The 26,745-nt window shown below is 35.6% G+C and overlaps 1 protein-coding gene across 2 annotated transcripts in view; it reads right to left on the reverse strand.

The window, feature by feature from the left end:
• Window positions 1–26,745, reverse strand: part of SOS1 (SOS Ras/Rac guanine nucleotide exchange factor 1) — a 129,829-nt gene that overhangs the window by 60,111 nt on the left and 42,973 nt on the right. For both annotated transcript variants that reach the window (XM_040224681.1, XM_040224680.1), the window contains exons 2-8: window positions 17,860–17,985; window positions 12,375–12,506; window positions 10,142–10,306; window positions 8,393–8,602; window positions 5,343–5,486; window positions 827–937; window positions 654–752 (exon numbers count right to left, since the gene is read on the reverse strand). In XM_040224681.1, the coding sequence (XP_040080615.1) occupies window positions 654–752; window positions 827–937; window positions 5,343–5,486; window positions 8,393–8,602; window positions 10,142–10,306; window positions 12,375–12,506; window positions 17,860–17,985 (987 nt within the window). The remainder of the gene's footprint in view (window positions 1–653; window positions 753–826; window positions 938–5,342; window positions 5,487–8,392; window positions 8,603–10,141; window positions 10,307–12,374; window positions 12,507–17,859; window positions 17,986–26,745) is intronic.

Genomic DNA, 26,745 nt, shown 5'->3' on the forward strand with positions numbered 1-26,745 from the left:
AATCCAAAGCAGACATCATTAGTTACATAAGATATTTAAAAGTAAATCACTAAGTTACACTATTGAATTGTAACTTATACAGACTAACAGTCCCCTTTTCCCTAGTTAATTTCAGTGCCTAACAGGAAAAGAGGGGAAAAAAGCAAAATCCTTTCTTCTCAGTACTTTTAAAATTGAGTATTTTGAACTATAATCAAATGGGAAATATTTTACTAGGATTACTATAGTTTACTGTATCTAAACTAATAATAAGTAGTTTTTATAGGCACAGTTGCAAACTTAAGCTACAAAAATTAGGTGATTAATCTTCTCCATTACTTTGGCATTATCTAACATGTGGTCCCTTATCTAAGTCCCTGAATCTGCTGAGGTCCCAAGGTGGAGACTCTTGGATGCACAAATCCAAGATTGTTTCCAAACAACTGGCCATGAAAGCAAGAAGTGCACAAGATAAAAATATCTGATGACTGCTTTAAAATTCACAATTAAAACTGGAGAAAATATGCTTTGTAGATTCGTATATATTTGCTTTTTAACTAGAAAAAGAAAACAAATATAGACATATTCATGAGCACCCACATAATGGTTCACAAATAAACTGGTAAAAAACTGTATCACACTTGAATATTTTATAAGTAGAAGAGTTTTCTTACCTTCAGAAGTTCGAAGTAATGTAGACAGTGGTAAACAGGGGCTAGAAGTAGCCTGGGTAAAACATATTGAACAGCTTCTTTGAAACCTTCGCCTATTGACTAGAAAACAAAGTGATTTAATTTTTAAGTTTACTTTCCAGGCATCTTATATCTTGATCTAAAAATTACTATACCTGCAAATAGAGTGCTGCTCCAGGCTTTGATAACTGACTAAGGAAACGATCGTGAAAACCAGGTCGCAGAATATCTCGAGCATATGATTCATATGGATCAAATGCCAGTTCCTTAGAAAATAAAAAAGGTAAAACATACATCATCTTTCTCTATGGTAAAGAATAAATAACCTACCTCCATAAACACTGGAGGTAGTGAGCACTTAAATTATGAGCACTTTATCACTGCACAATTACATATTTTTTTAAAGCCTCAAAGCAAAATTACATAGCTATTAATTTTACTAGAGTAAACCTAATATTCTCAAGTAAGAAAGAAAATGAATTTTTTTTCTGATGAATAGTGGGATTCTAGCATGTTATGACAGCTCTCATGAGTATTATGAACAAACATATGGGGGGATTTGAGATTTGGAAAATGAAATTTAGCCTTAATAATAAAGAGCAAAGATATCTACAACCAGATAAAGTATAAACATTTAGAATACTGGTGCCAAGCATTTATTTTCTCATGATTACTTCTTAGTGGTAGACTTACTTTCACATCCTGCAAGCTGAAAGTAAATTATTTATATCACCTAAAATCCACTGTTACAGTTTTCACAAAACAATTAAATAATTTGATTCAAATTGCCAAAAAGTTTTACCATCATCAATCATTAATAAACCAAACAATTCTAAAGGTTATAATCTACTAGTTCTGGTGATTCCTGAAGAAAAAAAGTGAGTAGGTATTGTGATTTTTCTCAGGAGGTAGGATCTCCACTCTCCTCCATCCTGTGCCCTATTCCAGGTAAAAATAAAAACACAAAACCTCCAAACTATTATGAAAATAGTGTTGTAAATTCTAGCAAGAGCTCAATTTTATTAAGGGTAATTCTAGAAAGAGGAGGAAGAGGACATCTAGTGGAAGAATGAAAAAGAAGTTAGGAGTGAAGGACAGAAAATATGATGTTTATTTTAACTTACCCTGATATTTCTCAGACTTATTTTTTTAAGGAAAGATATATATATATATATATATATGTGTGTGTGTGTGTGTGTGTGTTGTGTTTTATCTAGCAACTATATGGAACCTACCTAATAGTTATAACACTATACATTTTCTCAGATTTGCTATATAGACAATTATGCTGATTACAAATAGAACAATTTTATTTCTTCTTTTCCTGTCTTTTGGCTAGTATCTCTATTACAGTGCTCAATATAAGTAGTGAGTGGCATTCTCCTACAGCTTAGTCATTAAATCTATCTTTTATAGGTTTCTGATAGATATCCTTTACTAGATTAAGAAAGGTCCTTTCTATTACTACTTTGCCAACATTTTAAAGAAATTTCTCAATGACTTTAATTTTTTATGCTTTTTCTTATTTGTTGAGATTTTAATGTTAATGTGAAATATTATATTAATTTTTTAAAAACTTCAACCGTTTAAGATACATCATAAAATACATCCTAAGATATATCATACTGGACACAGTGTTTTAGATTATCAAGAGGTTCATATTTTTCTTATATTATTCTTTCCCAGTTTTAATATATGTATATAATCCTAAAACTGAGTTGCCTTTTATGTCTCTATTTTTGATCTTCCTTATGAATCTATTTTAATATTTTCTTAACAAAAATCTTGTATATGTTTATTGGGCTTACTTCTGAATACCTTGTGGTTTTAAGACTCATCTACCATATTCACCTGACCTCTTGCCAACCAACTACCACTTCTTCAAGCAGCTTGACAACTTTTGCAGGGAAAATATACTTCTACAATTAGCAGGAGACAAAAAATGCTTTTCAAGAGTTCATCAAATCCTGAGGCATGGATTTTTAGCTACAGGAATATACAAATTTATTTCTCATTGGCAAAAATGTGCTCATTGTAATGGTTCCTATTTCAGTTAATAAAGATATGCCTGAGCCTAGTTATAATGATTTAAAATTCATGGTCTGAAACAGCAATTAACATTTGCACCAACCTAGTATTTCTGTGTCTCTGTTTTGGATATATGTCTTATAAGGGCTTCCCTGGTAGCTCAGCTGGTAAAGAATCCGCCTGCAATGCAGGAGACCCTGGTTCGATTCCTGGGTTGGGAAGATCCACTAGAGAAGGGATAGGCTACCCACTCCAGTCTTCTTGGGCTTCCCTGGTGCCTCAGATGGTAAAGAATCCATCTGCAATACGGGAGACTTGGCTTGGATCTCTAGGGGGCTACCCACTCCAGTATTCTGGCTTGGAGAATTCCATGGACTATATAGTCCATAGGGTCGCACAGAGTCAGACACGACTTGAGCGACTTTCACTTTCACTTATAAGCTGCATAAAACAGACCTTAAAAAAACTAAGTACTTTCTTTAAATAGGCAAGTTTCAGCAGTTTGCGCATACTGAGTTACTAATGTAGTAGTGTAATGTAGTTGGATTTATTTGTATCATACTATACAGTCCACCCTCTGTATCTGTCTTCCACATCTGCCGATACAGAAGGCTAACTGTCCTATACCATTTTATACAAAGTTACTTGAGCACCCACAGATTTTGATATTGGAAAGGGGATTCCTGAAACCAGTCCCCCATGAATACTGAAGGATGACTGTATTTTGTTTTCATTATCACTGCTTTCTTTGCTTCATTATTTTTTCCTATTATCGTAGCAATGATTAAAAATTGTTTCTATAGTTTTTGTGCACTGTTATAGGTAGTACTTCTATTATTTGGTGATTTTCCTAAATGTTTTAAAAATCAAATACAGCTTGCTATTACTTATAATTTTTTTCTAAATTTTAAAGAGAGTTTAAAGTTGTTTAAACTTTACATTCTCTTTCCCTGGTACCAGGTTTTCCCTGATAGCTCAGCTGGTAAAGAATCCACCTGCAATGCCAGAGACTCTGATTTGATTCCTGAGTCTGGAAGATCCCCTGAAGGGACAGACCACCCACTCCAGTATTCTTGAGCTTCCCTGGTGGCTCAGAGGGTAAAGAATACACCTGCAATGCAGGAGACCTTGGTTCAACCCCTGGGTTGGGAAGATCCCATGGAGAAGGGAACAGCTACCTACTCCAGTATTCTTGCCTGGAGAATTCCATGGACAGAGGAGCCTGGCGGGCTATAGTCCATGGGGTCGCAAAGAGTTGGACACGGCTAAGCGACTTTCACTTTCATGGGTTTTCACTTTCAAAGTTGTTTAGTTTTTCATATCTTCTGAAGGTAAGCCCGTATTATGCACTGAGAAGTTTAGTTAACTCTTCAAGTTAAAAAAAAAAAAAAGCAGTTTGGTTTTAAAATCATGCAATAGCTTATAAAATTTACTACTATGTTTCCCACCATTAGTTCTTGTATTCCTTGACTCTCCTCTGAGTACAACTTTCCCTCTGGCTGAAGAACATCCTTGTTTTTGAGTCTAGTTATGTATACTCCTTTTTTCTTTTTATACTTTTGACTTTTATGTGTTTAGAGCAACACTGAGGGGCTATAGTGAAGCTTAAACTCAGCATATTGTCTGAAAGTCTTAATTTATTTTATAAACTCAACCCTGAGTTATAATAAAAGATATAGTTAATTTTAGAATGAGAACAAAGCAAGAATGAGAAATTTCAGAATGACAATCAATGCTAACTTATTAGGGCTAACTTGTATATTTTAGCAGGTGAAGTATCAAGAAAGTTACCATTTTTCTACCCCTATGATCATCATCTAAGCCTTAGACTTGATTTTCCTATTCTAAATAGGAAATGCTAAGCAGACCTGCTAAGTCCTGTCTGACTCTTTTGCGACCACATACACTGCAGCACAGTAGGTTCCTCTGTCCATGGGAGTTCCCAGGCAGGAATAGTGGAGTGGATTGCCATTCCCTTCTCTCCAGAGTATCTTCCCTACCTAGGGACTGAACTCGTGTCTCCTGCAGTGGCAGGCAGATTCTTTCTATCACCATGCCACTAGGTCCTGGACTTCATTTTCTTTTTCTAAATAATAATGCACAGTTACCATGTATTAAGTAGCTGTATAAAAGTAGCTAGCTAAATATTTCAGGTCGGTTATTTAAGTTTCACAAAATCCTGAGTCCTATTATTATCCTTATTTTACAAATATAGATAGAGAGGTTTAGAGATGTGAAGTAAATTGCCCATGGTTACATACAACTAATAAGTAGAAGAGTTTAGACTGAACATAAGTAGCCTGACCTTAGGTCCAAGTTCTGTGGCCTCTTCATTGATAAGATGGCCAATTAAGTGCGAGCTGTGGGATCTGAAAGCAGCTTTGGGATCTGCTTGTTTTTATAATGGGTGAGAGACTACTTTTTTTCCTAAGTTTTATGAAATAACAGAACCAAATGCTCACAGTGACCCTCTGAGGAAGGGGCAATATAGCTGAGCAGCCAGCAGTTAACGTCTATGTTAGCTGGAAACAAGAATTCATACTCCAATTTTTATTCCAGTGTACTTGAATCAAATTTAGGCCTTTGAACTGCATTTAGCCCTTCCAGAGGCACAATGTTCTCGTGTATAATTAAAGTACTTACCTCTGCTAAGTCTTCAAAGCAGCTTCCTACTAATGGATGGGGACTGCCTTCATCTGTCATTTCCACAGTATCTTCTATATGGCCCAGTAATTTTACACTAAGTTCATGTATATCCACTATACGACTAAATATATTTTCTACATCCTGTTGGAAAGAAAAACATATTAATTCAGTTAGGTTGTACAATAAAAAACTTATTTTGAGCCAATAAGTCATTTTATAATCATGAAATTTAAAATGGCAGATATAGTGAAAAATTTTAACAACTTTACATATACGAGTAAAAGACAAAGAATTCCTTTTGCAATGAAGTACAATTTATAGGTACATTGCTCTAGGTCACTGGTTCTCAAACTTTCTGGTCTCAAGACTCCTTCATACTCTTAAAAATTACTGAAAACTCTATTTGCTTACTATATTAGAAATTATTTACTATTGACATTTACTACACTTACCATATTAGACATTAAAACCAAGAAAATTATAAAAAATTTAATTCATTTAAAAATAACAATAAATAGCACTTTTATGAAAAGTAGCTAGTTTCTCTTAAAACAACCAAAAATCTTAGTGAGGAGAATGGGACTGCTTTACATTTTCTAACACAATCTCTAATACCTAGCTTAACTGAAGACAGCGGGCTTTTCATGTATATTTCTGCACTCTATCTGTTGTGATACACTGCACTGATTAAAGCATATGAGGAAGATCTAGCTTTAAAAGACATGTAGTTGGAAAAGAGAGGACTATTTTAATAGTCTATTCAAATAATTGTGGATACTCTTTCCTTTTCCTGAATAGTTATTTTTATGGAGATACAAGTTATATATCATAAAATTCACTCTTAAAATATACTATTCAACAGTTTTCACATATTCACAAACTATTCAATCATTACTACCATCAAATTCTAGAAAATCACCATCCCCCTAAAAAAACTGTATCCACCAGTGGCACTCTTCATTCCTCCCCTGCACACCCACTCCCCGTCTCTGGCAACTACTGATCTCACTTTCTATCTCTGTGGATTTGCCTATTCTGGACATTGCATATATATGGACTGATTATCTTTTTACAGTATTACACAAGTCAATATGTAGCTTCTTAAAGGTTAATTGCAAGGTAGAATCTGAAACTATATAAACTTTGTACTGTTAAATTAAAATCCACTGGTCTATTTTGAACCTTGAATGTTTTGGGATATTTTGCCCAAGTGAGATTTTGTAGTGAAATTGCTAGGTAGTATGGCTAGTTTATGGTTAATGTTATATGAAATTACCAAATTATTTTCCTAAGTATTTATACCAGATTACATTCTCACAGGTAATGTGGGAATTTTACATTCCCAAAAGCAGTTGCTCCACATTCTTTTCAACATCCAGTGTTGTCAGTCTTTTTAATTCTAGCTTTTCTAATGAGTATCCAGTATTGTCTCATAATGCTCTTAATTTGCATTTTCCTTATGACTATTAACATGTGTGGGGAATTGGCTCAGATGGTAAAGAATCACCTGCAATGCAAGAGACCGGGGATCCCTGGGTCAGGAAGATTCCCTGGAGAAGGGAATGGCAACCCTCTCCAGTATTCGTGCTTGGGAAATCCCATGGACAGAAGAGCCTGGCAGGCTACAGTCCATGGGGTCACAAAGGGTCGGACATGACTAAATGATTAACACCATGACTACTGATGTTGGTCATCCTTTGACATGCTTTCTGATCACTGTTGTATCTTCTTTTATAAAGTGTTCAATTTTTTGCCCATTTAAAAGTATCAAGCTGTTTTTCTTATTACTAAATTGCTGAACTTTATATATTCTGAACACAGTCCTTTGGTTAGATGTATGTATTTGAAGTAGCTTCCACCAAGATAATGCTTTTTGAAGAGCAAAAGTTTTTTTTTTTGTCTTAATGCAGTCTAGCCAATTAATTTTTAATTTTATGGTTCTTGATTTTTTTGTGTCCTAAGAATATCTTTGCCTACTCTTTATCTCTTTCTCTTTTTAAACAACTTCATTAAAATATGACTTATAGGCAAAGCAATTCATCCATTGAAAGTAAACAATTAAATGGTTTTTACTATATTTACAGATTTGTACAACTCATCATTTACTCCTTTATTTTTTAATGTTTACTCATTGTCATAACAATGACTGAACATTCAGTCTCAGCCTCTGTTGTGGGCACCACTTCTCCATCAGTCATCCATGATTATGTAGGTACAGTTTTAGAAATTAATAGATTGCAACTTCCTTAGACAATCTCAGCTATTCTTCCTTAGTACTTTCCCAGGACCCAACCAGGTTGGTTTGATTACTACTGTAAGATCAGTAATCCCTTCTCTAATTTTCAGTTATGGGCTCCCTCCTTGGTGCTCCCAGAAATACTGCTGTCATACTTCTGTCATGGTAATCAGCACACAGCACACCAGCACATACTTCTGTTACAGTAATCAGTACTGTATCGCAATTTAGAGTTGACATTTCTGTCTTGACTAGATTGTACTTGAGAAAAGTAAATAGGTTTTGATTTGTCTTTGAATCTCCACTGCCTAACAATATAGGCAGCACTGATGCAGCGTTGGTTCAATGATGCAAATGAGTCCAATTAAGCACAGAAATCTTCCACCTAAACAAGAGGCTTTATTCTCTGGAATTCATGGAAGATTCTGTGAATTCATTTATACTTACATAATCAGTCTAGCTTAGATTTTTTTCTTTTAATTTCTGGTGTTTAATTTACCAAAACTGCTGTAGCAGGGGGAGGGGAGAGAGGCTCAACAGGGAGCAGATATATGTATAATTATGGCTGATTTGTACTGCTGTGCGGCAAAAACCAACATAATGTCATAAAGCAATTTTCCGTGAAATTAAAACATAAATTAAAACTGTTGTGGCAACTTCATTTGTGATCATAGTCATGATAAATTAAACCCTACACCTTTTTAAAAATGGACAAATTAGCAGTCGTGAACTATACAAATTCAAATTTGAGTGGTCATGTAAAATTAACAACACATGCAAGCATGATATACATTCACACAATGATACTTACATTAGCTGAAAACAATTTTGAATTGGAGACAAAGGGCTCTCTAAAAACTTTTATAATTAAATTAAGCTCCCTTATGTATTGTCGAATTTCTGCCATAAATGCTTTTACCAAATCATAGTAAGTCTGCTCTCCTGAGGTGGAAGGCTCTTCATCAGTTAAAGATAATATATTTATATCTTCCACATCTTGATGAAACATATCCATCAATACCTGCATAGTCAGAGATATAAAAAACTATAATAAAATATGAATCTATAGTCAAATTTGAAGTTAAACAAACTCTGTTATTTGAATACAGTTCTTAAATGACAATAAACAGACACACAATAACCTCTTCTTGGATATAATGCTACTGCTCCCTAAGACAAAGCTTAGGGAGCTTCTCTAAGACAAAATTTTACATCCGGTATCACAAAACTGCCTTTTCTAAGTTCTCTGTCAATACTAGTATCTACCTGTCTGTCTCTCTTGTTAATCTACTACTTCTAATTTGTTTCCAAATCTTGTCTTGGATTTCTCTCTTAGTTTCCTCTGTTTCAAGCGCTTGGCATCACCGTTTCACTCCAGGGCCTCACATAACTCATATTTGAATAACTCCCAGGTTTCTTGGTGATTGATCAAAGTAAGTCCCGTTTTTTTCCCCCAAGAAGTCTACTATTACTACTACTCTTGCTAAACCTCATCTTTTCCCTCCTGTGAACTTCTACATCATTATCCCTATAACAATAAAATAAGATTTTACCTTGTATCACTTTCTGCTTGTTTCACAAATATAAGTACCCTTTCATCAAATCTACAGCCTTATTTTATACATCTCTTGCATCTCTTCTCTGTGAGCTACATACATACTCAGAAATATTTTATTAAAAGTATCAAATATTTTATATTCATTTACTCTTTTAAAATACTTATTCATTAAAAAATAAAAAATTTGAAATCCTTCAGGTCTGGTGATTTTCACATTCTGAAAGAACAATAAATACTAAAATATATTTAACTGGATTAGGTAATCAGAAAGACTATTTCAAATCAATAACAGAAAAAAGGGGATGAAATACTTTATTAGAAAATATTTTCTTTTCTGAAAGATCATATTTATTAAATAAAAATACTGAGGTAGTATAGTCCAATGACTTAGACTTAGATCTGGAGTTCAAGTCTAGGCTTTGAAACGTCTCAGAAAATTCTGAACCAATTTCTTTATCTCTGTGAACTTCAGTTTCCCTTTTATAAAATGTAGATAAGAGTATCTACTGTAGAGGGATATCTTAAGGACCAAATGAGATAAGTTGCATACATGCTCAACTTTCAATAAATGTTTGCTTTTAACCTTATCATAGTAAAACCATACTAGCAGTATCTAAAGAAAGTTAGGCACTGAAATAAAATTATCAAGAGTTTAGTATTTGTATGTTTTCAAAAATTGTTTTCAAAAAAATCCATAATCTTCTAGTTCTTCCAATCCAAATAAAAACTTAAGAACTTCAGTAATAAGAGATGAATTACTGTTATTAACCCTACATGCAGCAATACAGAAGAGAAAAGCTACATGACATATTTAAACACATTTTAGGACTCTCTATAAAAAGTTCATTTAGATAAAGTGATATCTGGAGTTTTTGCTGTTAGATTACTAAAAGTATAACCTAACAGACAATATACAATTTTACTCTGTCTGAGCAGTATGTTAGCACCCATTTAAGTCAGAAATAAAAATGTAAGAATAGAACATACAGATTAGTATCTTACCTTATCAGCACACATTGCCACTTTAATATCTTGTTTTGTAATTTCATAATGCCGTATATTTCGCACATAATTCCCCACCAGCTTTAAAATGTCTGCAGAAATGTATTCTAATACTGCTACTATGTAAACAGAAACCTGGTGGTCAATTTTATAACCTAGGACCTCCTGAAAAATTAAAAGAAAAGCACGTTTAAAATTATTTACTGTAGATTTGACAAACTGATTAAAAAAAAATGTATAGCGTAACTTTTACCAAGGTCTGTGATTATCAACAACATTTAATGATAAAGTGGTACATCTATGAATAATACACATATTGCTATTTGAAAATGTAAGGTAAGAAAAGGTAAGGCAAAATTATCTATGATCATGTAAAATACTTAAGAAGTACAGATAACTATAGAGATAATCCCTCAACTAGGAAGGGAAGCCCAAGTCTGTGGAAGGGGAAAATGCTCATTGTATCTAATTCAGAATACCCGGAATTAATAATGACAAGTTTCTTTTCCTTTAATTGGTATCTGGGAATATCTACTATCCTTATACCTCTATCCTTCTCTTCCAAAGGAACCTGGACTTCCTAAAAACCTAGTGGTACATTCCTGGTATCTAATTTGTTTCTATGGAAAAAAAATTCCTGTTGTGTCCTGCTAGACAACATTGGTTATTAAGGGCACATTAAATAGTACCACTATCTAATTTTGAAGAGTATGGGCTTTTGTGGGCCTGATCAATTCGCATAGGAAAATAGATTTTATTTTCTAAACAATCCAGTTAAGAGAAAAACTTCAAAATAAGTTTATGTATTTTATAATAACCTTAAATGGAGTACAATATACAAAAGTGACTGTGTTGTTCACCTGACACTAATATAACATTATAAATCAACTGTAAGAGAATCATAAAGAAGTGCAACAACTAATAGCTTAGTAATTTTTTGTAAGTTGCACTTAACATCCTCAGACCAGATAGTAAGATACAGGCAGATATTTCTGTTCAAACAATAAAGGACAAAACATAACTTTTTGATAGTCTTAATCATACAAGTGTCCAGCCAGACTTTAATTTCCTAACACTATCACTTAGAGCCCTGTGAACTTGGACAAAAAGTTACTTAACCACTTTCTGCTCAGTTACCTCATCTACAAAGTGGGGATGATAATAATTAACTCTGTTGAATAATAAAAGACATGATGTATAAAAGTATTAGCATTTTGCTTATATTATAGTAAAAAATTATTGACATCAAAAGTATTATTAAGGTTTTAATTACTCTAATACCCATATTTTTTATGTGAGAGCTAATCAATAATGTCATTAAATAACATACAAATAATAACATTATTAAAGTTTCCAGCAGTTATTTTTTCTATTAGTTCTGGAGAGATTCAACTGACTGACCAGACTAATATAAATGACAAGTAAGACTAGATAGTAGGGCTTCCCTGGTAGCTCAGCAGGTTAAAAATCCGCCTGTAATGCAGGAGACCCCAGTTTGATTCCCGGGTCAGGAAGATGCCCTGGAGAAGGGATTGGCTACCCACTCCAGTAGTTTTGGGCTTCCCTGGTGGCATAGATGGTAAAGAATCTGCCTGCATTGTGGGAGACCTGAGTTCGATCCCTGGGTTGGGAAGATCCCCTGGAGGAGGGCATGGCGACCCACTGCTGGGAGAATCCAATATTCCTGCTGGGAGAATCCCTATGGACAGAGGAGCCTGGCGGGCTACAGTACGGTCCATGGGGTTGCAAAGAGTTGGACATGACTGAGCGACTAAGCATGGCAAGACTAGATAGTATAGGTGATCTCTATGGAATTTTTGTTCAAAGATGACACATGGCCCTGTGGCAATCTCAGAGGTCCCTACACTTCTAATGATGTGAAGGATTAAAATCTGAAGGATTTATAGGGACAAGTATGTCTAGCCAATAGAAAAAGGAGTTTTGCAAACTCTTTGAGGTTCTGGTAACATCTGAGATCAACAAAATTCACAATTTTCTTAGTCCTTTCAATTTGATAATTACTGTGGGTATGAAACTACTTTAAATCATGTTGCTGAACATATACTTTCCTATTATATCATCCCTCCCAATGACATAAACTCTTGGAAAAACTAAAATGAGAGAATGTCACTCTTCAGTTGACTCTATTATCCATAAAATATATTCCTTGTGCTTGAAAATCATGGGTTTTATTTTGCTTTTAAGAGGCAAGAAGGTAGTATTTCAGCTTTACCTTTAACAAAGGATGGATTTTTTCTACTGGGAGAGATAAAGGGTTTCTTCGCTTCCTCTTTTCAATAGCCGATTGGGCATCAGCTATTGCCCACTTATCAATTGGATGAGGGAAACTTTTTTGAACACGTTCCTTGGAAAATAGGAAAATAAAAACTAAGCAACAAATATATTAAATAGTGTTCTTCACTTATAATTTACTTTTAAAAATCAAAGAATACCAAAAGCAGGTGTTTCACATGTGGTATAATTTATACTACAAACATACCTAAGCTAAGAGACAACTATAACTGCCAAAGTACTAGTTTATTAATTAGGCAATTAAGAGTCTAAACGCTCCGTCTATTAACTAGGGGAAGTCATATTCTGAATTTCTACTTCACCATGATAAAGCTGATAATAAGAATGAGCAGAAGCTATTGAAAACACTATTACATAAAATTTCAAGGAACAAGATCTAAGTTCAAAAACCAAATATCTAAATTCAATTTTCATTTGTCCTTTCTTTCAACATCAATTATAATCTAAAATACCATTTTGCACTTGAAACTTTTAAGAAATGTTTTTCTTTATCCATCATGCAAAGAGGTACTTGATTTCAAAACTATTTGTAAAGCATGGAAATCAAGGTTTACATTAGTAACAGCCAACTTTAATACATTGTAGTTTTATCATTAGAGTTTCCATCTTCCACAGATCATTAATTTTCATCACAATACTTCATTTTAATGTCTAGCACTCATTCAGTTAGAATTTCCATTCAAAGTTAAAGAACTCATGTTAATGTAAAAACTGAATTTCCCAACTTTAGTAAACTAATATAATTCATTTCAAACAAAAGGTACTTTCAACCTCTGAAGTTTCTAAAATCCACTTTCAAGATACCATAATTACAACCAGTAGAGGTCACTATTACATAATTTTAACACGTATTTTGAATCGTTCTATATTTAGCCAGTAATATGTAAAAATTATTAGGTAAAATTATAATAAATGTAAATTGAAAGTCCTAGCAAGTGCTAGGACTTGAAAGATTGAAAAGATCACTATGTGATATTCTGTAGGAAAAATGGCACAGTAATTCCAGGACATGTTATGAACAAATTTATGAATTGAGAACAGTTTAACCTACTCAAGTTTAATAAATTTTCTCTTCATCTAAGGCAAAGTCAGCTGTCAAATGTAAGAAGCGATCATTTTAATTCTAATAAAAGAAATTACTGTAGTTAAAAATGAAGTTAACAAACTTTCAAATGTCTAGTTGAAAAGCTATTTGCTAGGAAATGGCAACCCACTCCAGTGTTCTTGCCTGGAGAATCCCAGGGACGGGGGAGCCTGGTGGGCTGCCGTCCATGGGGTCGTACAGAGTCGGACACGACTGAAGCAACTTAGTAGCAGCAGCAGCAGCAGGATATTATAACCTATATAATAAAGGCAATACAAAGGCCCAAAATACTGGGGGAGTTTGGCAAGTGAAAAAGGAATAATAAAGGAATAGGGAAAAGGGTGGAAAGGAACGTTCAAAACAAGAATTCTTTCCCTTTTTTCTAAGTCACTACTATACACTTGCTAATCCCAAAATTACGATTAAGAGATTTTGGACTAACTTTACCATAATTCTCAATTAAAAATTTCATATTGATGGGTTTAACCCATGGTTAACTGAATAGGTATAGGTATAACCATGATTCCAAACCTTGCAATAGTATAACCCTATAGCTCACTGGCAGACGTGGGGGTGGGCAAACTTCAATGCATAGTAAGAAATAATAAATTCTTAATACATTGGAAAAGGAAATGGCAACCCACTCCAGTACTCTTGCCTAGAAAATCCCATGGACAGAGGAGCCTGGTGCAAGCTACTGTCCACGGGGTCGCAAAGAGTCGGACACGACTAAGCGACTTCACTTTCTTTCTTTAATATGTTTTACATCACATCCTTGAAATCACATACATAGTAAACGGAAACAAAGTCTCTTAAAATAAAACTTTCTTTTACTATAGGCAATGCACTGATTTTTCCTATTCATTTATAAAAATTTAGCTGGGCATAAGGGGTGATGACCGAGAGTCTAAAAAGCACTGGTGTATAGTGGTGGTAGAAACCTGTGAATAGAACAGAAGCTGAACTCAACCTACCAATTCTAAATACACTTAACATACATCTTTTGGGAAAAAAAAAAAAAAACCATTGGTAGAATTACAGAGGCAAACAGTAGGCAGGGGTTGAGGTAGAAGAGTAAGAAAACACAACCACAATCCCTTCTCATCTCAATTTTATCCACCTAGTTCCAAGTTTATCTACTGTTTTGAGAAAGAAGGGGAAGGAAAGTTAGGAATGATAAAAGAGAAGTCAAGAAAGGGAAAATAATAATGATGAGGAAAACATTTTTAACTTCTTTATTAGTATATTTCTGGACTGTTTATTTGAGAAGTATTACCAAAGGTTATGGGAAAGACTGATAGGGTCAAAAAGATACCTTGATTGTGAAAAAGGCCGGAATGAAAGAAATACTTTATCTCTTGTTGTGGAAAATTTAATTATAATTCTAGAGCAAAATAAATTTTTTTACAATTATCTTATATAATTTAAGGTAAAGAAGCCCAAGGAGAAATGGTCAATAAAAGATCCATGAATTAAAGTATATTACTCTGCCACTTTCAAGATTAACAGTTCTGGTTTAAATTGAGACTCTCCACTTTGACTGATATTTAGTGACCTTGGGAAAAATAAAATATAAAGAGCTAGGTTCACAATTCAGCTCTGTCTCTTATTAGCAGAACCTGTCTTTTCCTTTACATGATAAAGGCGTCTAGATAGTTAATCTTGAAGATTAATTCCAATACAAACATTCTAGGCTCTATGAAAATTCCTATACATGCACTTGAGTGCAAATATTCAGACCTGGAGGCACTTTTAAAGTGCTATTAATAAAGGCTTAGAATGTGTAAGAGAATTCTTTTTTTTCTGCCTAGAAAGGTAGAAAATAATGAGAAATCACTTTGAAAATCTAAATGTGAATGACAAACTTATTAGAAACTACAAAGATTCTTTAGGAATGAAGGAAAAGAAAAAAAGTTGAAGAAAAAAAATGAAAGGAAAAGGAAAGCCAACTTTTAAAATTTAAGGATATAGTTCACAGGGTAAAAAGAAAAGTCTAAGATGAAGGAAAAAGAAATAAAAGGGATCCAAATTGGGAAAAAAGTATTGTCATTGTTTGGCAATGACATCATACTATACACAGAAAATCCTAAAGATGCTACCAGAAAACTACTAGTTTATCAATGAATTCGGTAAAGTTGCAGGGTACAAAATTAATACACACAAAGCTGTTGCATTTCTATATACTAACAACAAAAGATCAGAAATAACAATTAAGGAAACAATCCCATTTATCACTGCATCAGAAGGAATAAAATACCTAGGAATAAACCTACTGAAGGAGGCAAAAGATGCTGACGAGAGAAATCAAAGAGGACACAAACAGATGGAAAGATATTCTGTGTTCTTGGGTTGAAGAATCAATACTGTCAAAAGATCACACAACCCAAGGCCATCTACAGGATTCAATGCAATCCCTATCAATTTACCAATGCAATTTTTCACAGAACTAGAACAAAAAAAATTTTTTTTGTTTGTATGGAAATACAAAAGATCTCGAATAGTCAAAGCAATCTTGAGAAAGAAAAACAAATCTGGAGGAATCAGCCTCCCTGACTTCAGACTATACTACATAGTTACAGTCATCCAAAAGAACAGTACTGCCACAAAAACAGAAATATAGATCAATGAATAAGGATAGAAAGTCCAGAGAGAGAGAGCCCCTCACCTATGGGTCAGTTAATCTATGACATCCTGCTTTCGCAACTACGTTACCTTAAGAATCTTAAATTCTAACACCTTTGTCTCCAATCCCAGTCTATTCATTCTATCAGGTATTCTAGTGTCATCAGCTCTCTGATCTTATTGGGAAATCCCTGTTCCCTCCATGCCCCTCTCCTGACAGAATAGTTTACTGGAATGTATGCCGTAAAGTTTAGACTTTCTGGATTAGAGTCTTGGCTTCACTACTTACTAGCTATAACCATGGGCAACTTATTTAACCTCTCTATGCTTCAGTTTCCACATTAATTCATTCAACCTATATTTCCTGAGTGCCTTCTCAGCGCCAGACATTGTTCTGGGTACTGGGGATTTGGTAGTGAATAAGAACTTATATTCTGGACCTTATAATCTAATACAGGAAAAACAGTACCAATCTTCATGGGTTTATTAAAAACTTTAAATGAAATATAAACACAGAAGTGTTTAGAGCAATATGATACTATAGCAAGCACTCAAAAATCAGCTGTTATTAAATTTCATTTTTTCCCTTATCCAACTTGATTCTCTGGTGCTCTTTCCAGCTGAGCTTCCTACTGGATATAACTATGTATCAATCCCTAACTGCCTCAGGAGAGTACAGCAGGGATACATCTCCTCCCCAGCCACTGTGTACCACAAAGTCATTATTACATTCTAGTGTGCTGTGTCCTGAAAAGGGTTGTAAAGCACTGCTATTACTTATTTCCACAACCCTCTTGCCCTACCGTTCTGTCACTGTATAGCCACAGTAAAATACCATTCAACTCAACTGTCTTTTTTGAGCCCACAAAAGGACCACAAAAGAAACGTCACAGAAATGCAAAGATTTGTACACTATACATTCAAGATCTTCAAAGTCAAATGACCTTACATCATTGCCAGAAAACTCCTTTTATATTTCCAGCTCTATCTCCCATTTTCTATAGTTGGTACTTCAAACCTTCTTTCTTCTCTTCTCAAACCTGACTCCTTAAGAACTCAATTTAGGTGGCTCTTCTGAGAATCCAAACTTAAGCCTCAAAGTCTGTATTATTAGTTTGCCTTTTTTTTTTTTTTTTAATGGTTTCCCACATACCCTTTACTCACAGGACATCACATTATGTTATTGCCCACACATCTGCCTGTATCTCCACTAATCTACAAGCCATAAAAAGACAGGAGCCATGTCATATTTGTGACATCTTCCTTCCTAGAATTTTGATGTTTCCCTCCCTTCAATTGGTGGGGAGGGGTTCACTTCCTATCTAAAAATACACAGAGCACTGAAGATCAAAGGATTGGCTGAAATGCTTTTGAAATGATAGCTGACTTTAAGAAAAAACAAGAAAAAAGAAACACTTGGATATATTCCAGTCTTAAAGGTATATCTGTCATTTTAGCCTCAAGAAGTAGTATTTAGAGGTCAATAAAAGTTGACTTTAGATTAATAGCAAATAACGGAATGCTTTGATGCAAAAACATATACAAGCTAGCAGACACTCAATACAAAGTGAAAAGAAATCTAGTCATCATTTTAAAAATACCATATAGACGCTGTGTGGAACTGAAAAGCAAACATCTTCCCCCTTCATTGACATTACAATAAACACACATACTAGGTATAAGGCAAACTTGATCATACCTCTACATCTGAAGCACTTCGGGGTTGAGCTTGGCATAGCATATTTAATAGTTGCAAAATTAATTCTTCAACATACTGAAGAGCATCATCACTAGACTCAAGAGTTGGATGAACTTGCCCCTGAACCTATAAACAAAAAGTAATTAAAGGTTTGTTTAATCTGATTAAATAAACAAAGCAAGTAATTTTTTCAAGTGTGGGGTTTGTATTCAAGAATATAGTCTGGCTTGCAAATACAGATTTCACTGTTATTACCCTAGCCTGAAATTGTTAACCTTTTTCCTAGTCACATGCACCATACATGCTTATTGACATGTTTCCAGAGATTCAGATACTTAAATTACAAAATTTCAAAAATTTTTTCTTAAACTATGCCTTTCCTTAGAATGTGGGAATACTGGGAGGGAGGGAGAGGCTGAGCTAAACGATGCGGTTTACCTGGTTTTTGCCGAGAGCCAGTGGTAGTTAGAACACTGGCTCAGTACAGTGCTTGGGCAAAAGTGACCTCCTGTGCGTCCCTCGTTTACCTCTATCTTTCTTACCAAATCGTAACATTCAAGAGGCCTATATCTTTCTTTTTTTCACCAAAGTAACCCCAGCAACTAGCACTGTACAGCGCACATAACACAAGCTAACAAATGCCTTGAATACAAAGTCACCCCGTATCAAAGGACACAAAATAGGGACTTTTGACAATGAGAGATTGTCCATGCTTCAGGAAGGTAACTTGGTGGTCACCTATTCATAAATGCCCAGCACTCTTTACCTTCATTTTCCTCAACCATTTCTTTGAAGGCATCTCAGCCACCACTCTTCATAAAACTTAAATTTTCATAACCGGCAAGACAGTCTTTACTTGCATCCCTTTGTCACTCATTATGGGTCAAAACCACTCCCTACTTTTTAAAATGGCAGCAAAATAAAATTCAGAAGACAAACATGTTTCAAAAATGTTCAACTCTTCAAAGGATGGTAGAACTCTCACTGGATTAAAGTAGACAGTACTCACTAACCAAGAGCATTTAGTATGGTCTATTTTACTATATATACACTTCATTAGCTGAGGGCTGGACAGCCTCAGTGTATGGACAGATTTTTTTTTATCAAGTGTACCATATAATGAATTTTTTAAACATATATTTGAAGTACACAGATATGTATACAAACATATATATGCACTTATACTTTTTAAAGAAAAATATTTTAGAAGCCAATAACATCACGACAATGTAAAACTGTGTGAAGGGCGCTATGTCAACTATAAATAATAATTTCTTATTATTTTACAGGCAAAGAAACTGAGTCCCCAAAGGCGTGAATCATTTGCCCAAGAACTTTTTGCCATTTCTGGTATAGCAATTACCAAGCTGACAATAACCGACCTGCTCCCAGATCCCCCACCCGATTAGATGACTGAATGCTTGTGCGGGTAAAATAATGGACGGAGTACAGACCAGAACCCAGATGTTTCTCAGCTTTCTATTCACCAGCCATAACATTCTGTGTGTACGTAACAAACTTGGTAAATGGATTCCTCTTCAACACTAAGCATGATTTTAAAAATCTTTTTGTAAAACAAAACACAAATGGAATTTTTGACAACAGTTTTCCTTTTATACATAGAACTGCATGCCCTCATTAGTTTAAACTGTAGACACCCTTTACATTCAAGGCTGACTTATCTTCCTTGAAAGGTGCACCCTAACACTACATACAGGCTTTTTTTGGTGGGGGGGGGGGCTCGATTTTTCATTTTTTTAAACTCTCTCTTCTTATCAGTGACACACAATCCCATTTGCTTCTTTTTATTTCTCTGTTTCTTTTTCCATTTGTTTCTTATAGAGTGACATATTTTCCTTCACCCCTCAAATGTGGAGTCCATCCTTGTCTGTCTGCTCCCTCCTTCTGTTCTTTCCCCTAACTAATCTCATTTACTTCCAAATTTTTATCACCTCCATGAAAAGTTCAAGTGTTAGTTGCTCAGTCATGTCTGACTCTTCGCAACCCCATGGACTGATGACTCCAAATCTGATTTTTCTCCTCAGTTTTAGACCCATCCACCAAATTCTGGGCCAGATATCTGCACCTATCCTACCAAAATCTCAACTATGACATGGGCGATGGGGAGAGGAACTTATTATAAAAGTTGAACGAGGAAAACTATCTTACACATAGAATTATATCTCACAAATGAAAAACAACATAGACAGGCCCTAGTTTCACTAAGATAGTCCTGGAAAAGTCACTTTAATTGGGGTTACATTCCTACTCAAGGATCCAGCATCACATAAAATATAGCTATACATTTATAAAACCACAGAATTTTAGAAGGGACTATAGATGTTATTTCACAGTCCTTCTATAAACTGGAAAATTCTGAAAGAGATGGGAATACCAGACCACCTGACCTGCCTCTTGAGAAACCTATATGCAGGTCAGGAAGCAAAACTTAGAACTGGACATGGAACAACAGACTGGTTCCAAATAGGAAAAGGAGTACGTCAAGGCTGTATATTGTCACCCTGCTTATTTAACTTATATGCAGAGCACATCATGAGAAACGCTGGGCTGGAAGAAACACAAGCTGGAATCAAGATTGCCGGGAGAAATATCAATAACCTCAGATATGCAGATGACACCACCCTTATGGCAGAAAGTGAAGAGGAACTAAAAAGCCTCTTGATGAAAGTGAAAGAGGAGAGTGAAAAAGTTGGCTTAAAGCTCAACATTCAGAAAACGAAGATCATAGCATCTGGCCCCATCACTTCATGGCAAATAAATGGGGAAACAGTGGCTGACTTTATTTTTCTGGGCCCCAAAATCATTGCAGATGGTGATTGCACCCATGAAATTAAAAGACGCTTACTCCTTGGAAGGAAAGTTATGACCACCCTAGACAGTATATTAAAAAGCAGAGACATTACTTTGCCGACTAAGGTCCGTCTAGTCAAGGCTATGGTTTTTCCAGTGGTCATGTATGGATATGAGAGTTGGACTGTGAAGAAAGCTCAGCGCCAACGAACTGATGCCTTTGAACTGTGGTGTTGGAGAAGACTCTTGAGAGTCCCTTGGACTGCAAGGAGATCCAACCAGTCCGTTCTAAAGGAAATAGTCCTGGGTGTTCATTGGAAGGAGTGATGCTAAAGCTGAAACTCCAATACTCTGGCCACCTGATGCGAAGAGTTGACTCATTGGAAAAGACTCTGATGCTGGGAAGGATTGGGGGCAAGAGGAGAAGGGAATGACAAAGGATGAGATGGCTGGATGGCATCACTGACTCGATGGACATGAGTTTGAGTGAACTCCAGGAGTTGGTGATGGACAGGGAGGCCTGGCGTGCTGCAACTCATGGGGCTGCAAACAGTAAGACATGACTGAGCGACTGAACTAAAGTGAACTGAAGTGAAAAAGGAAACACCCACCACCTTGTAGCTAACGAGCAATGAATGCTGAACCTGGGCCTCCTGGTATCTAGGGCAAAGCTCTTTCCACTAAACCACAGACTGTCAAAGGCTGGAGGCATATGGGGAGTGTCTAGTAGCTCCATCAGCATAAGGAATAGAATGTCCATGAAATGTGTCCATTTATATAGCGGGCTTCTATATAAAACTCGGCTTTGAGTACGTGGTCATACTTTAAGTAACACCAGCATACCATAAATGTAGATGCAGCGCTATGAATCTTATCATCTGAACAGGTAAAATCATCTTACCCACTCAAAATGGGTAAAATGGTCTTTGATTACACAAAGGATCCCATGTATTATGTAATATTATAAATACACTAAAAATCTGACATAAAGCTAAATTGCTAGAGGTAAGAAATATTAAGATAAAAATATTTAATCAACAATAATTCTAATTAACTTTAAAAAATACCCAAGCCCTTTGAAAAAGTGATTTAGGTACCTCGAAACACATTTTAGAAAGTATTCAAGAAAATGTAAATCTATCAGATTACATTTTAAAAAATGTTGTTTTTCAAGAAGACCCTTGGAAATTATATAATTCTTCATTAATATAGCTCTATCTCTAGCTGCTCTTCAGTTTACACTTCACGCTGAAGCAATTCATACTATCTGCAGTTTGTGAAACATGGCATGCAGTTTTCACTCACACTGTTTTCCATGGCTATCATTCATTCTCTTGCCCTTTTGTTTACCTATTTGATTTTCAAAACCCATATCTCATCTCATTTAGGAAGACTTCTTTGCTTCTTGTCCCTTTCTAAGGCAGTATTAATCTCATTCATTTAACTGATTTATTGAACCTATTAATACCAGGCTGGATATATAGAGATTAATCAAAAATTGCCCTGATCTATGGGCCTTATATTCTGCTCTATGCTAATCCTTGTACTAGGTATCACATTTTTGTTACTGGGTTTGTCCTACTGAATTGTAATTACTTGTTCCCTTGTAAATTTCCTCTACTGACGCTCCCATTAGGCAAGGCCTTGTTTATCTACTTACAGAATCATTTTCTCTTTTTCACACTAAACCTCTGATATTCAGGGAACACTCAAAGCCTCTATGTTATAGGGGTGAAAGTAATAAAATATCTTTTTCTCAGAATTAAGAGTGAAAAGGGGTGGTAGTGAAGGTTATAGAGTCTGGTTGATTTCAGGAGCATAAAGCTTTAAAGCAGAAATCATTCAACATAAAGGCAGTCAGAACTAAAATCAACATTTATTATGTAGAATAAATTCAACTGTATTTAATAACTGTGTTGAAATGCTTATGTTAAAAAAAAAAAACACCCCAGACCATGATACTGCTTGTAATTCAGTCACATATAGTTAAAATATTAAGCTTGACACGTTGTATGATACATGAAATCTTAGAAATTAAAATTCAAGCAGTTTTATTCACTGATGGTTGAACTGAATTGAACTGAAAGTCGCTCAGTTGTGTCCGACTCTTTGTGACCCCATGGACTATACAGTTCATGAAATTCTCCAGGCCAGAATACTGTAGTGGGTAGCCTTTCCCTTCTCCAGGGGATCTTCCCACTGATGGTTACTAAGAGTCAAATAAAACCTATCAGGTAAATAAACTGAAAAAAGGATTAGGCTTAAATAGAAAATAATGCATGATGTGAACTGTTCATCTAAATTTCTAGAGATTAACCTTTATCACATCTTAAATCTGTCAAATTAGGATCATAAAGTTCATTTACACAAGAGACTAATAAATTATTTTAACTGCTTAAAAACAAAACTTCAAAAGCCTCTGACTGTAAAACAAGGGCAATGATAAATGTTTAAAAATAAGCAGAGAACCAATTCCTGAAATACAGACTTTGTTTTTTATTATTTCAAAGAAGATGCTGTTAAAGAGATTTCTTTAATGAGCAGGCAGAAGTAGTACTTCCTATACAGATAGGATAAAAAACAAAACAAAACAAAACTTCTCTTCCATGAGATAGCAGTTACAGCTGAAGTGTTCCATTTCATCTAAATGGTACTTAAATGACCCAAGACTATACAGAAAATGTTATACTGCCAAATTTTATGACAGCCTTTAGAAGCTATCTACAACTGATATTCACTAAAGGTGTGTGTGAGAGAGCACTTACAATATGCATGACATATTTATCAGTGGTGGAGGGGGCATTAAAAGAATGAAGAAAACAGTTCTTTCTCCCCCTAAACTGGGACTCTTTCAGAAAATTTTTACTGAAAGTCTACTGTGTATAAGGTGCTATTTTAAATGTCAGAGATCCAACAGTGAACAAGATACACAAAACTGCTCTCACTGAGCTTATATTTTAATAAGAAGGATCCAGCCATTTATTTTTTAAAAATAGGATCTTATTTTGAACCTCAATCTACTGAAATGAGAAATCAGTTCAGTTCAGTTGCTCAGTCGTGTCCAACTCTTTGCGACCCCATGAATCGCAGCACGCCAGGCCTCCCTGTCCATCACCAACTCCCAGAGTTCACTCAGATTCAGGTCCATTGAGTCAGTGATGCCATCCAGCCATCTCATCCTCTGTCGTCCCCTTCTCCTCCTGCCCCCAATCCCTCCCAGCATCAAAGTCTTTTCCAATAAGTCAACTCTTCGCATGAGGTGGCCGAAGTACTGGAGTTTCAGCTTTAACATTATTCCTTCCAAAGAAATCCCAGGGCTGATCTCCTTCAGAATGGACTGGTTGGATCTCCTTGCAGTCCAAGGGACTTCTCAAGAGTCTTCTCCAATACCACGGTTCAAAAGCATCAATTCTTTAGCGCTCAGCCTTCTTCATGGTCCAACTCTCACATCCATACATGACCACAGGAAAAACCATAGCCTTGACTAGACAGACCTTAGTTGGCAAAGTAATGTCTCTGCTTTTGAATATGCTATCTAGGTTGGTCATACATAAATAAACAAAAGAACTTTTTTCTTTATTCTTTTAATGCCACCCCCCACACATAAATATGTGATGCATATTGTAACTGCTCTCACACACACACCTTTAGTGAGTGTCAGTTGTAGATAGCTTCTGAAGGCTGTCATAAAATCTGGCAGTATAACCTTTTCTGTATAAATAAATACACAAATATATATTTGTACTGTAGTTACTGTAACTAAAGTATATGCAACAGTCTTTAAGTATATCTAAGCTTTCCTATGAATTAATATGTATTATTATTCAATGTACATGAAATAGTCTACCTACATACAACTAACGAATACCTCCCATAAGCACATAAAGTGAAGTGAAGTTGCTCAGTTGTGTCCGACTCTTTGCGACCCATGGACTGTAGCACACAAGCTCCTCCGTCCATGGGATTCTCCAGGCAAGAATACTGGAGTGGGTTGCCATTTCCTTCTCTGTAAGCACATAACTGGTGGTTAACTGAGAAATACCATTATTATCTTTCCTCCAATAAAGCCAGGACCGTATCCTATCTGTACTGCATGCTTTATAGGGCAGGTTGACAATCACTGTTCCTATCACTGCCTTTCCATGGGAGTGCCTTTCAAATCACGAGCATTCACAAATCAACTTTTGAAACTCAATTCATTATTAAGTGGGAACTGGCAACATACCCAGATGGTAGTTTAAGTTTTTCTTCTTAAAATAACTTTTAATAATCTTACTGAAGTTTTGCATTTAAAATTTTCCTTATACAAATATATGAAATGTTCCTCAAATTCTATAGAATCAAGAGTAATGTGAACTAAAGAATATTTTATTAGAAAAATTAAATGATCAATAACACCTATTGTTGACAGGAATGTTCAGAAAAGATGATTCTGTTACCTTGCTGGCAGAAATGCTGATAACAGCTTTTTGAAAAGTAATCCAGCAACCACTATCAAAATTAAAAATAAATTCTATGGCCCAGCAAACACACCCCTGGGATTTATCTTAACCAAATAAAAGAATATACATAAAAGGATTTTATTTCAGCTCTGTTCATAGTGGTAAAAACTAGAAAGCAAACATCCATCAGTAAGAGAATATTTGAATAAAGTATGCAATATTACTTTTACGGGCTTAATTGTGTCTCCTAAAAATTCATACCAGGAGACCTAATTCCTATTACTTCAGAATGTGACTATACTTGAAAGCAGGGTCTTTGTTAGGGTGGGTCTAATTTAATATGCCAAAGCCTTTGACTGTGTGGATCACAATAAACGGTGGAAAATTCTGAAAGAAATGGGAATACGAGACCACCTGACCTGCCTCTTGAGAAACCTGTATGCAAGCAGGAAGCAACAGTTAGAACTGGACATGGAACAACAGACTGGTTCCAAATAGGAAAAGGAGTATGTCAAGGCTGTATACTGTCACCCTACTTATTTAACTTATATGCAGAGTACATCATGAGAAACGCTGGACTGGAGGAAACACAAGCTGGAATCAAGATTGCCAGGAGAAATATCAATAACCTCAGATATGCAGATGACACCACCCTTATGGCAGAAAGTGAAGAGGAACTAAAAAGCCTCTTGATGAAAGTGAAAGAGGAGAGTGAAAAGTTGGCTTAAAGCTCAACATTCAGGAAACAAAGGTCATGGCATCTGGTCCCATCATTTCATGGCAAATAGATCGGGAAACAGTGGAAACAGTGGCTGACTTTATTTTTGGGGGCTCCAAAATCACTGCAGATGGTGACTGCAGCCACGAAATTAAAAGATGCTTACTCCTTCGAAGAAAAGTTATGACCAACCTAGACAGCATATTCAAAAGCAGAGACATTACTTTGCCAACAAAGGTCCGTCTAATCAAAACTATGGTTTTTCCAGTGGTCATGTATGGATGTGAGAGTTGGACTGTGAAGAAAGCTGAGCACTGAAGAATTGATGCTTTTGAACGGTGGTGTTGGAGAAGACTCTTGAGAGTCCCTTGGACTGCAGGGAGATCCAACCAGTCCATCTTAAAGGAGATCAGTCCTGGGTGTTCATTGGAAGGACTGATATTGAAGCTGAAACTCCAATACTTTGGCCACTTTATGCGAAGAGTTGACTCATTAGAAAAGACCCTGATGCTGGGAGGGGTTGGGGGCAGGAGGAGAAGGGGACGACCGAGGATGAGATGGCTGGATGGCCTCACTGACTCAATGGACATGAGTCTGAGTGAACTCCAGGAGTTGGTGATGGACAGGGAGGCCTGGCGTGCCGCGATTCATGGGGTCGCAAAGAGTTGGACACAACTGAGCAACTGAACGGAACTGAACACAATATCTAATTTATTTGGAGAAGAGTAGAGAAATAGCTCCAGAAAGAAGAGGCTAAGCCAAAGCAAAAAGAACGCCCAATTGTGGATGTGACTGGTGATGGAAGTAAAGTCTGATGCTGTAAAGAACAATATTGCATAGGAACCTGGAATGTTAGGTCCAGGAATCAAGGTAAATTGGAAGTGGGCAAACAGGAGATGCCAAGAGTGAACATCG

Source organism: Oryx dammah, unplaced genomic scaffold, assembly GCF_014754425.2.
Source record: "Oryx dammah isolate SB20612 unplaced genomic scaffold, SCBI_Odam_1.1 HiC_scaffold_25, whole genome shotgun sequence".
NCBI classification, from domain to species: domain Eukaryota; kingdom Metazoa; phylum Chordata; class Mammalia; order Artiodactyla; family Bovidae; genus Oryx; species Oryx dammah.